This window comes from Xylocopa sonorina, chromosome 8, assembly GCF_050948175.1.
Source record: "Xylocopa sonorina isolate GNS202 chromosome 8, iyXylSono1_principal, whole genome shotgun sequence".
In the NCBI taxonomy this organism is placed as follows: domain Eukaryota; kingdom Metazoa; phylum Arthropoda; class Insecta; order Hymenoptera; family Apidae; genus Xylocopa; species Xylocopa sonorina.
This window is the reverse complement of record NC_135200.1, coordinates 9097981-9111070: the sequence shown is the minus strand read 5'-3', so window position 1 is coordinate 9111070 and position 13090 is coordinate 9097981. Positions and strand designations below refer to the sequence as shown.

The 13090-nt window shown below is 36.2% G+C and overlaps 2 protein-coding genes across 5 annotated transcripts in view; one reads left to right on the top strand and one right to left on the bottom strand.

Annotated features, from left to right (window-relative positions):
• Positions 1-25: 25 nt before the first annotated feature.
• LOC143426158 (protein RER1) lies at positions 26-5065 on the top strand. Its single transcript, XM_076899376.1, has 7 exons — positions 26-203; positions 1018-1101; positions 1185-1289; positions 1382-1478; positions 1755-1975; positions 2178-2251; positions 4769-5065. The coding sequence occupies exons 2-7, from the start codon at positions 1027-1029 to the stop codon at positions 4788-4790; spliced, it is 594 nt and encodes a 197-aa protein (XP_076755491.1). The 5' UTR covers positions 26-203; positions 1018-1026; the 3' UTR covers positions 4791-5065.
• Positions 5066-6022: 957 nt separating this feature from the next.
• Positions 6023-13090, bottom strand: part of Dh44-r1 (Diuretic hormone 44 receptor 1) — a 48737-nt gene continuing 41669 nt past the window's right edge. Inside the window, exons 5-10 of one of the 4 annotated variants that reach the window (XM_076899371.1) lie at positions 12925-13005; positions 11784-11860; positions 10260-10379; positions 8351-8536; positions 7671-7825; positions 6023-6235 (exon numbers count right to left, since the gene is read on the bottom strand). In XM_076899371.1, coding sequence (XP_076755486.1) covers positions 6091-6235; positions 7671-7825; positions 8351-8536; positions 10260-10379; positions 11784-11860; positions 12925-13005 — 764 coding nt within the window. In that variant the 3' untranslated portion in view covers positions 6023-6090. Of the gene's footprint in view, positions 6236-7237; positions 7596-7670; positions 7826-8350; positions 8537-10259; positions 10380-11783; positions 11861-12924; positions 13006-13090 lie in introns of those variants that run through there. The other 3 variants (XM_076899372.1, XM_076899374.1, XM_076899373.1) reach the window with 3 other exon arrangements.

Below are 13090 nucleotides of genomic sequence, written 5' to 3'. Positions count from 1 at the left end.
TTCGTTACATAAGAATCAGATTTGTTGATCGTCCGCTCTATTGGCCAATATTAGGGACATAGGTTTAAGCACCTTGCATTGCGATTTCTATAGTACGTTCGATCATAGTATACCATTAATGTTGTGACGTGTTATTTTTTTTTAACCACATAAACAGCGAGTTTAATCGTGAAGATTGGCTGGAAACGTACAAAATACCTTAGGTAAATTTCATTTATTTTGCCGCTCTGCGCGATTCACAATCGATCCTGTGGCGATCGTCAGACGAAGAGGTTATGTGCACTACCGTTCAGTTTATCCTTCGCTATTGGGAACTCGTGACGGTGCCATTAATTTTTTGAAGGAACGTCGGTGATCTCATGAGAAATATGTATCATCACAATTGATAAACGTAGATGTGAGATGTTGCTTGTATCTCGAGGTGTCGTCTACGAGGATACGATCGAACTGTTCCCTGGAAAGTCTTCTGTTCCATCGATCTTGAGTTCGTCTCAATAATTAGTTTTATTCTATTCGATATGTGAGCGATCTCTTTTAACTATCAAGTTCTCTTTTTTTTTGTAAAGAGATTGCAATATGTTCGAGCACTCAACAAGTATTTTCCGTTGCGATTCTGTTTCTTCTCTCTTGGAACCCGTACAATTTTCCTCGTCTATCTCGAAACACGCGTTCTTCGTTTTTATTAAATTTATTTGTGAAAATATGTTTGATCGTACGCGCAATAAGTATATTTACTGTCCCAGTTGACGCATCTAACCAACAGAATCAAAATTTATTTATATTTCTTAAACAATAATCCAGTATGTAATATAATAAATAATAAAATAAATAAAACATAACTAATTCTTGTATCGATACTTGCAAGATAAAGAGAAAATATTGCTAGAAACTTGTGTGTTAAACTAGTTTGCAAAATAGTGATACGATAGCAACTTCACTGGAAACTTTATAACAAACATGCATATTTGCAAATAGTATAAATAATAATGTGGTTAATATGCAAATTTTATTTTATAGAAAGGTAAAATGATGCAAGATGAGCATCTTGGTGGTCCTGCAAGACGAAATGTTTTCAGTCAAGCAATAGGAAGAATATCACAAGTGCGTGCTTGTATTTTATTTCTTAGTTTTACAGTTATAGTTTGTTGCTTATATATTAATTTTTCTATATATTCGCGTTACAGTTGTATCAAAGATATTTGGATCTGTGGACCCCTCATGTAATATCAAGATGGACATTTGCTTTTTTGCTAATATTTGTTTTTATCTTGCGTATATTTCTGTCACAAGTAAGTCACTACGGTTATTTGAAAAATGTTAGCCAAAAGTTACTCTAAATATTAGTTTAGGTATATTCTCTCTCGCGTATTTTTATTTTCAGGGGTGGTACATTGTCACATATGGACTAGGAATATATTATCTAAATTTGTTCATAGCATTTCTTACTCCTAAAATTGATCCTGCAATGGATTTTGATGGTATGTATTTGTAAATAGTATTGTTAATAGGCAAGATCTGGAAACAGTTATTTATGTTCAATCCTATGCATGGAAGTTTGGACATTAATAGCATTATTTTATAAATGAAAAAATTGTTAAACCGAGGTGCTTATTTATTTTATTTTCAATACAATGTTAGTATGCTTTCTATCTTATTTTTTATAGATCCAATTCCTTAAAGAATATATGTAATCTACTGTGAAAGAATTCCAAATTCATTTTCAAAACACATTTCTAACAGAAATTTCTTAATAGATGGCGATGATGGACCAGAATTACCTACGAGATCTAACGACGAATTTAGGCCATTTATTAGGAGATTGCCTGAATTTAAATTTTGGTATTCTGTGATGCGGTCTACGGTGATTGCTATGATATGTACTATGTTTGATTGCTTCAATATACCAGTATTCTGGCCCATACTTGTTATGTATTTCATAACGCTATTTTGCATTACTATGAAGCGTCAAATAAAGGTAAATGATCATCATAAATTGATTACTAAAATACTTTACTGTACATACTATCGTTAAAAGTCTATCTAGTCTTTTATTTTTTATTTATCTCGTTTATGATAACAAATACATTCGTACTAAACAATTTTTCCACTTATTTAAGTATTACGATCGTAATGTCGAGTGAGCATGCGAATTAATTGTCCTTGAATTCCCTTTGCAGCATATGATCAAATACAGATATTTGCCGTTCACTCACGGAAAACCAAAGTACCAGAACCACGAGGATACTTCGAGGTTAATACCTTCAAAGTGAATAGGTGTGAAGTATGTTTGTTGATGGAGGTGCATAAGTGTGTAGATTTCTATTTTCCCAGTACCATGCGGAAAGAAACAAACAAACAAACAAACAAACAAAAATCCTTGATTTCGGAAGCAGTCAGGTTCTTTTTATCAGACACTACCGTACTAATAAGATCATTCTGTCTTGTACAAGAAACAAAGGTTCAATTCGTGGAAGATGTAATACTAAAAGTATAACGTTGTATGGTATATAAACTGAATTGTCGTAATATATTTGTATCATAAAATTTGTACAAAGTATTGTTAGGTCTTACATAAACGTGGACACGGTAACAATATGAACAGTACAGCAGTTGTTAATGTAATATTAAATTAATATTGAATGTAAAGAAAAGAACAAAGAATAATTCATACATAATAAGGTTCGTAATCTCAATAATAGTACCGTTTTTCTCATTATTTTTTTTTTATTTTTTCGAATACATTGTGCTTTTTCGTTTACGAACATTCCATGCATAGGATTACGTTTCCTTGCTTACGTAGTACATTTTATTTGAGATTTATTCTTTATTGATTTCGTTGAGGAGTAGAAAAAAAATCGTGACTGCAAACTAGTCTTCTCTTCAGTAATCTAATAGTAACGCGTGTTTTAATGAATCAATTTGATAAGAATTTCTCTCTGCTGAAAAGGAAACCGAGTTCTTTATCAGTTGCTTATTTGTAGCTGGTGATAGACGGCATTTAATCCTTTCTATCGGATGAATTTATCACCGCGAAACAATTTAGTCCAATTTAGTTCAAGATAAGACTACGACTGTCTTGATACAACTGTGTTATGTCCGTAACAGGCGTACGTTAATAATGGTAGTTGAAAACGACGACACATTGGAGTAACGCCTACTATTCACGATATCTTTCTAATTTGCCTCTATACAAATTTGTACATAAAAAATTATTTAAATAAACAACATTCACGGGTCGGCAGCTGCATAGTAAAATAAATATTAAGTAATAGCGCTATTAGTGGGGCAATATTTAAGGTCCAAAGATCATTCATCCGTCACGCTATTTTATGCGATCATTTTACATTGCGACAATTTTAAACTTTAAAAAAAAAAAAGAGAAAAGATAAGACGCTGAGTTTATTCGTTTAAAGAAAATCGTCGCGAATACACGTTGCAAATTTTATATTGTAGCATGTGTTGTATATGCACAGAATATTGCTCAGTAAATTTAAAAATTATACATCGCTCCATGGTTACTAAGCGTGTTCGATAGCTTTTTTCGGTAGCATTTCCATTTTCTTTGACTTTCTTAACTAGTTCAATACTATTAATCGATTAACTTGTGCTAAACTTCGATCTGTACAAAATATAAGCTCGTTTAATTATACTTGAACGACGAAATAAAGTTTTACGACATATCAGGTACCATTTCTTCGGTCTTTCACCTCGTAGTTACTTAATTGTAATCATTTTGGATCTTTGGACAATACTTGAACTTCGAGTAACGTATTACTTCTGGACATAATATTACTTTCTTTTTCTTTTTATGTCGTACATATATATATTACACATATATATGTTCACCGTATATTTATGTACATGATATACCTCCGAAGGTAGCCGAGACTAATCGTTTTTAACATAATATCGATTACTGTAATGTTCTAAAAACTTTTATACATATATGCACACGCATACATGTACGATTCTGTGTAACACACATTTTATAAATCTTAATACATGTAAGATATAGTGGTTTCTAACATCATTGAAGAGCAATGAAACGAAAAGTTTAGCGATATGTACACGAATGTCGGGTATATAGTCATGCCCAAAGGTTTTACGATTGCTAATTGCGATTGTTAATACGTATTTACAATATATTTTCGATACTCAACAAAGCTTTAATGCTTGCAATGGAGTCGAAATAAATAATGTTTTCCATTAACAGTTTGTTATAATAATAAATACACTTTCTTTCTTATATTCGAATTGTAGCACAACTTTCGTACTTGTACAACTATTACAATTACAGTTAATTTTATTTTTCTCTTTCGTTTACATAGATCACTAAAAAGATAATTAAACGTAGATGACCCTAAAGTAGGACTCTTCACAACTTAAAAGAACTCTTCGCCAGAGTTTTATTCCTTTCAATGTTAATCACGTACACGTAAACCTGAATACTTAACAGCGCACTAAACGTAGCAAGCAAGTTTCCTTTTAGGACAGCTGTATACATAGATATGTATATATTTTCTGTTTTATGATAATCGAGAATTCTTTTCTCTTCTTTTTTTCTTTGTTTTAAGTTCGCATTAGAGATGTCATTGCACAGAACATATGATACCGATGTATAAGTTTCATGCATAAACTTACAACTCTACTACTTTTCTTTTGCTCCGAACGGAGAGCTGCATAAGCCGTTTAACTTGAGAGTTAAGATGCAAACTCTTGATTCGGATAGGCGGAACAAAAATTCTGACAAACTCTTTCTCTTTTACAGGAGTCCGCTCGTGGATGTATGATGACGGGTGTCGTAGCGTTTAAAATACGAGGAAATCGATTTTTCCTCCGGTAGGAACGCGGTTCGCGTTTCTCGAGCGGGACAGACACGCGAGACGAGAAGTTAAAGAAATTAAAAGAGAGAAAAATGAGAGGGAAGACGAGGGAAACGAATGAGGAGGGTGGCGAAAGTGAGCAGGGGGCGAATGAACGTATGTATGAATGGGAGAGAATGAGAGGGCGTCATTTTTCTATCGCAAATAGTAATTCGAAATAAAATGTTGAACCACTGACGCAATACCTTAGAATCTATTTTAATTTTCTCCAACCATTCCTCACGGCGAATCGATGTATTATTCCCACGAAAGTATTAGCATATTGTTGCATTAAACATTTGAGTCTCTGTATCCAGCGTGTCTCTCTCTCTCTCTCTCTCTCTCTCTTTCTCTCTTTCTCTAAAAACTTTAGAGTCAGCGAGAAAGCGAAAACTGTTACTTAGATAATGTATTATAAATCTGAGAAATATTTGTTACACGTTCTTGTAAGAATTTGATGAACTGAAAGATTCTTGGAAGTCTAGAAATTGTTATTTCACAAGGATGTAGCTTTATTTCTGTCTAGCATTTCTTTGCAGAGATATAAAAATTGTAAAACAGACGTAATTAATGATAATTTTATACATAACATCGTAGGAGGGAGAGTTGATTATAAAATTAAAGCCTAATGGGTCTATCATAAGTAATTATAGTTTGATTGGAGCGTTATTTTATTCCTCCCTTTATTTTTTAAGAATATAAGAGAGACTAAATGGATTGTTATCTGTTAGAAAAATGAAAGAAAGAAATTGTATTTTAAGAGACATTAACGAATGAATTCCCATTATATCGAAATGCAGTAGTTTACATAATTATTCATGAATTAATTATAACAGTATATTAACAAAAAAGAAAAGAAAAAGAATGTAATAAAAATGAATTCCAACGAGAATTAAAGCATGCTTAGACTTTTGATATGAAAAGTACAATTATTTTATCTTTTACTCATTACTCCTTTTCGTTGCTAATCAGATTCAGAATAACTAATGTTTCTCTCTATAAATACAAATGCTAACGTAATAAACCATTTCCCTTGTAAAATAACAATGTTCAATCTCCAAGTTTCGTTTCCATCTTTATCAGATATTGGAAAAGAAAAGTATCGCGTATTTCTTAGATCTTGATTCGCTTAACAACATCCAGAGCGGAATAGAAACGCTTAGCGTATTCTTCGTTACACAACAACTCTAATCGGTCCTTCGCAGAGGTAATCTGATAAAAATCGTTCCTATTCGTTCCGATCTTCTGAGATTGGCTTCTTCGATTTATCCAAGAACGTGGTGGTTGAGTTTAATCCTATTACGGTCGTGGTGGTCGTCTCGCTTACGGATGAGTCCCTTTTCCTGTATGGGTTCGACGGGGGGCAGTACAATCTGTAAATCATACCGTTAACGCATCCAAAACCGATTACCTATTCTAAATCGTCCCCATTTTAATCATTCTGACTCTGCACCTTTCTAAACGGACGACAAATTAGATATACGGTTACATGTCGTTTTCCACGTTTCTCTAGAATCCTAAGGAATGTATGAGTGTCTTTCTAGCTGAGATTTTGCGGACAGCTTCATTTTCTATAAAAACGATCTTCACAAGAAGGATTTTCAGCGGCTTGAAAATTAAGATCCAAGTAGTTTAAAAGGATTTACATTAAACTGAAGCTACAAAATATGCGAATACCTGGAATATTTCTAAGTATCATATCCCACGCTGTTTTAACTTTACATAATAAGTATAGTACTGTAATCTTATCTTACAATACGTCGATAAAATAAGTAGTGACGTTACGGAACTAAAAAGTTCTCCAACCTCGACAACACAACTTTGTCACAGTAAAAGCACTGTAATGTTACTTGCGCCTTGCTCTTACTGTATGTATATTTATATAAATGTCAATAGTTTTATTGTAATTTATTTTATATTTGCCGCTTTAGAGGTAAGAGAGAGAAAGATATATAAGAAAGCCATAGGAAAGAGTGAGACAGACGAAGTGGACCCTCTTCTAGAACCCGTGGCGCCATCTCTGTGAAAAGTGCTCAAACTGGTCGCTCAGCGTTATCGACAGCGAAGTGAACTCCCCAAACACTAGCGCCATCTGTTGGAGAAGCGCTGAACTAGTCTGGGAATTAGTTTCAATACTTTCCTCAGAGATGGCGCTAGTGTTTGAGGAGTTCACTTCGCTGTCGATAACGCTGAGCGACCAGTTTGAGCACTTTTCACAGAGATGGCGCCACGGGTTCTAAAGTAGAGTGGATAGCATCTGTCTCACTCTTTCCTATAGCTTTCTTATATATCTTTCTCTCTCTCTCTTACCTCTAAAGCGGCAAATATAAAATAAATTACAATAAAAGTATTAAAATATACAAAAAATTATCTTTCTTGCAAATATCGTTTTTATATAGAAGGAATATACTGTCAGGATTTTAGCCAAATCGAAGCACAAAAGTTCTTAGAATTCACTAAAATGGTAAAACATTTTTGTTCACAGTTTCTTGGAAATACAGGCGTTATTTTTTTTTTTTTGGAACAAAAATCGAGGATTGCGAGAAAGCTGATCAATGTAAGTTACATCGTTCACGTGTATTTATTTCGAACCAGAGAATTATCCCTATTCAACCATCCTGATTTTATACTTTCTTTTAACCAGATCAGAGAATTATATTTTGTATCGCAAGTGTTTGTTCTACTTTTTTTTTTTTTTTTTTGTTTCAAATCGTAAGGAATGCATGAGTCTTCCTAAAACGAAAATCGAGCAGTCAAACAGTTCAATGATTGTTACACCATTTATTACGGAGTAAGGGAATAGAATACCTTATACTTTCTGTTCTTGAACGGGGAGACCAATTGTTATAATACCTTCTTTCTGTATCCAAATCGCGAGCCGTGGTCCATCGTACGATGTGGTGTTTCACCGTGTTTTGGACTTCCGTGTTTAGAAAGCAATAGAACAACGCGACGAACAGCCCCTGGAAATATATCAACAGGTCATCAACATTTTGTCTAACTATCATTCTAAAGCGCTGCAAATCATAAGTATTCAATATACTAAACATATGAATATTATAAATACTAATTAATCAGTAAATATTAATCAATTAACATTACTCGAAGTTTTGTTACACACAGATGGGTACAAAATCCGTGGAATGTAATTTGCAGATAATTTAGTATTCCAGTCGTACAAATGAATATAATTAATAACAGTGTCACAAGTCTGTTACATACGAGTTGTAGCATATTCATTCCTACATCTGTAATCGATGCTGAAATGAATTAGAACATTTAATTGGAAGAGTATTAATCAAATGTCATGTATAAAATCTCTCTGCTAATTTTTCAAAAAAGGAATTGAACAACGATAGTCTAAAATCCTGAAGCAAGACACGTCACATGCATGTTTCATCGAAAGGCAATTTGTCACGAATCTCTTTATAATTGGAAACTTTTGCTCGACGCTTTTGTAACGAGATACCCTTCCCCTGTTGCATTACCTGGGAGGAAAGCAACACAGCGCGAGTGTAGGAGAATGCATTAGCAACCTGACCCTCCGTGGGTCCAGTCAGCACCAAGACGTACGTCACTCCTAGAAGCGGTATCAGCACCAGCAACGCCTTGCTCGCCTTCCGATATTGCTGCGTTTCCGCGTTAGTCGCCGACCAGAGTTTCGTAATCAGCACCTGCAATTTAAGGATCGTCGCAGCGATTTAACAGGCAGAAAGCATGATTCGAAATCGATACAAACTCGTTGTTGCCCTCGCGTCGACGGATCAATCATCGCAAAGCTCGCTACGATGCCCGTCGAACGACCCTCATTCCGCGTATAATAATAATTTCATCGCACAATTAACCGCGCGCGCGGTGAGACCAAAAATTTCGTTTCAAAGCGAGCTGCTTTGTACAGTTCGTCATTATACTATCAAAGCTCCGTCCTGGAATACCAGAATAGCCCTCCGCCGTCCACGCTCATTAACTTTTCAAGCCAACTGCTCGCTTTAATTTCCTCCGGCACCGTGACAACGTTGAGTCAACAAACTGTGCGCGTACACTTTTATTATGTTAGCTTTAAAAGTCTTCCCATCGCCGTTACTCCGCCACGGTGGCCTAACAATAGGACGGGACTATCAGTGTACACCATTGGGCACATTTATCGTTGCGTTTCGAGTATTATCATTTATGTATCTACCACTTGATACATATTACATAACGTTATCGTTTATGTGCACCACTTAACGTACCGTGCAACGTTATCATTTATGTATACCACTTGATACGTATTTGTATATCTCTCAGGAGACGTTCAAACGATTAATGTATTCTGTTAATAATTAAGCGCGTTGTATGTTGAAAATACTACTGAGAGTTCTGAATTATTGGCAGTAGATATTGACCGTTTGAACGCGTAATTATCGTGGAATAACGAGGGAACGGGGGAGGCACGATCCCGCATAGCTGACACCGTGCAGAACTGGAAAATTGACTAGCGGAAGGAACGCGGGTCTGGTTTGGTCACAGCTCCTATCGGTCCATCTTCTCTGACGCAATTGCGAAGACCAGAGCGCACGTATCAGGCATTGTAACGGGCGGAACCCAGGATCATAGAGCACTACTGTCCATCCTACGAATTTCAAAGCGATGTTCGAGCGCTCGCAGAGTGTCGCGGACAGAGTGACATTGATATCGCTCTCGCAGAGTGGAATCCTGGTTATCCGAACTGAGCATGGCGCTACGCTATTCCAACGATCGAGCGACTCTATGTTCGCCTGAAAAAAGATGACGCGTTTTAAGGTATTTTTCAAGGTATCGATATCGACGAGCAACAAGAGATATTGGCAACCACGCGAGCCACATCTCTTCGAGCATCCGTTGTTTGGATAGCCGAGCTTCCATTGTGTGCTATACCCCGTGGCCCGTAAGACGTATTTCCAGTTCTGTGCAGGATTAGATGGAAAGGTTTTATCCACGACAACGGTGATCCTTCGAGCTTGCATTCTGCGATCGATTCGATAGTCCCTGCGGAAGTTTTCCACGGAGAAACTAACAGAGCGTAGCCCAAGTCTCTCGCCCGCGGGGATTGTGTCAGATAAGTCCTTCAGGTGGATACGGACGCGCGTATAAAATATTCACGCATCGAAGACTTTGAAATTCTCTTAACACACTATGTTCTTTTCTGCTCCAATTCGAAACAATGCTATGTACACGTAGAACATATACTTTACAGTAAAAACTATACACATAGCACCTTTTCATTCTCTCTTTCTTTTCATAGTAGATTATTATAGAGGTAAAGCAGACTTTGGCAAGGGTAATCGTAGCGGAAAAGCAATATTTTGAATTTAGAGACTTTTTCAGAGAGAATTCAAGGGTGTACTAATATTTTTCCCAGTTACTGTGCATACTCACCCACATGATCATGAACAGAAAGACGACGTTCACGCACAGCACCAAAATAGCTGGGGCTTGGTAGAACCAGTCATAAGGATGCGACACCATCCAGGGACAATGTTTGCCCAATGCGACTTCCTGCGAACACAGTTAGATTTGTTAGATAGTAGGAACTGGAAGAACTCAGCTTGCTTTACGAGCGAGCGTTCTGAGGTTTCTCTCTTCTGTGGAACGCAAAGGGCTCATTTCGCTAATGCCTCCATTCTAAGTGTTTATTCATGTACGATGTTATAAGAGAATTCTGTCGCGCTTTGAGGCACAAGATGATACACAGATACTGATTTCCCCTGGGAAATTAAACGAGCGATTCTAACTAGCTATAAAGTATTATAGTTAATAGTGATCCCATAGACCAATTAAGTTGGCTAATTCAATTGCTACTCGCGATTAACAAAGTCTACTTTTTTAAGTTACTATCTGTGACTGATACAGCTAAGTTTTTCGTTATTGTATTCATGATTAGAATATCGCATAGTACTAGCTAGGCCCTCTTCGAGATTCTAAAGTATTATAGTTAATAGCGATCCCATAGATCAATTAAGTTGGCTAATTCAATTGCTATTCGTGATTAACAAAGTCTACTTTTTTAAGTTACTATCTGTGACTGATACAGTTCAATTTTTCGTTATCGTATTCATGATTAGAATATCGTATAACACTAGTTAGGCCCTCTTCGAGATTTATACGATCCTTCAGGACTTGCATTTGAACGACTCGAGCAAATGTAGGCTGAACAACGCCAAGCACAGTCGCTATTTGTACGTCCGCAGAAGTAACATTAGCTGTTCCTGTAATATTAAATGTGATGCATGGACGTTCGTGCAGGAAGTCGAGCCCATGCATCACCATGTAACGCATGGTACAGTGAACATGTTGCTTAATGCTAGTTTCAGTTACTGATTGATGCGGATTCTAAAATATAGCTATAAAACGCGGATTGTATAGCAGCTTTGAAAAAAGACAGCTCGATACGGCGAGACATTTGCATAAATTTACGTATCACAAATAAAGTGTAGAATCATTTTTCGTAAAATCAGGTTCGCCTGGTTGTACTGGAGGAAAGTTATGATTCTATCAAGACGAAACGTTTCCAACGATGAAACATTTCTGAACGTTGATTGACGCGTATCCCACGGGAGGGAACCGTGCTCTCCACCCTCTGTGTATCGACTGTTATACGTTTTGTTTTACTTTTCTCCTCGTGTCGCGTATTTCGTCGGCGTATTACGGTGAATCGTGTCCTGAAACTCTGATCCGACATTTCTTGATACTCGATACTCGAGTTATGGATGATTTCAGGTGTTTGACGACACGGTTCATCGATTTTTCAGTCCTCCAAGAAGAAACCGCACTTGTCTAGCGATTGGCAGGAATGATCGCGTTGATAGTGTAGATTATACCAATTATACGTTCAAAACTATTCACATTTTGTATTCCTAATCTATTTGAATGTGTAATATTTATTGCATTCGATTTTTTTACCTGGTTCGGTTGAGTCATAATGCTTTCGTCCACCGCCTTTGCAATAGCCCACATGGTAATGAAAAGAACCGGTACACCTAGAATTAGATCAACATTATTTACAGCACAGAATTCAGTCGAGTTGTTTCATGCATTATACTATGCGTACATATACTCCTGCCTATGCAATTCCCTCTGTGTACTTAACAAACCGGAATTCAAAGTTCCATTTGAATCACTGGGTTTTAATCACCATTATTTAAAATTCAATTAAAAAAATCTTATTTGGCCTAGCGAATTTCATAGTTCTGCAGAAATAAAAGGTGCAACACGCCAAGTTTTGTATTATTCAAAATTTCATTTGCCAACAGGTACCTCTGTGAGATAATTCTGAGTGTACGCATGGCAAATTTAGATTAGAAATTCTACTCAAATCGCTAGATTAACGTACGATATTTGAAGTTCAATTAAAAATTTCCGTTTCTAGATAATTTAAAATTTTAATTAAGCAATAGGCCCCTGCAACACGCAGTTCATGGCATACGTAACGGGTTTGGAACGTTTTACTTGTGTTCGTGTTACGCAGTCCAGAGAAAGAATCGTATGAAATTTCAATTAATCTAGAACGTGATTATCCAACAGGTGTCTACAAAATTTAGAGCGAACGATGCTATCACGTTCAAGCACGCGTCGTGTCAATTGGAAATTTAATCATTTATTCGCGCACAAAGAGGATAATTGCAGCAATGCTTCAAATTCGAATGAAATTACTCCAAACACTCCGAACAATGCACACCAGGTACGAATAACGCAACGCTTTCAAGGTACCATTTGTTAGCTTTAATTACAGAATCTATTTAAACGTTCCTGTGATTCACGAGGCATTATTGATTCAATTCCCGAATCGATTCCTCGAAAGTTAACAGTATTTACCAATTTCAAGAAGAAAATAACGCTTTTATGAAATAAAAGTTCTTCGATAAAAGAAGAGAATGAAGAAGATGAGAAAATGTATGCATCGATAACATCTTCATACTTTTGTCGGAATTAAGAAGCTTTCTTTTTTCTCAAAAGAAGGGAAGAACACGATTGAGTTGGAGCTGAAGCAAGGGTGGTTGCAGGGCCAAAGACGAGGGATAAAGAGGATATTATGAAACTTTACCCCAGCCTATAATGAGGCACAGCCTCAACTTGATATTATCGCCTGTGAAAGTCTTCACGACCAGCAGGAACAGATATAAGCCTAAAACAAATATACAGTACATATATATACTGCCACATGTTGCAAAAAAAAGAAAGATTAGAGGAATTCTACACGTAATATTACA

What these genes read in the sequence shown, in the direction of transcription:
- LOC143426158 (XM_076899376.1), top strand. Translation starts at nt 1,027, where the DNA reads ATGATGCAAGATGAGCATCTTGGTGGTCCTGCAAGACGAAATGTTTTC. An exon ending in TCCTGCAATGGATTTTGATG is followed by an intron (nt 1,479 to 1,754) that starts GTATGTATTTGT and finishes ATTTCTTAATAG; the next exon opens with ATGGCGATGATGGACCAGAA. An exon ending in AACCACGAGGATACTTCGAG is followed by an intron (nt 2,252 to 4,768) that starts GTTAATACCTTC and finishes TCTCTTTTACAG; the next exon opens with GAGTCCGCTCGTGGATGTAT.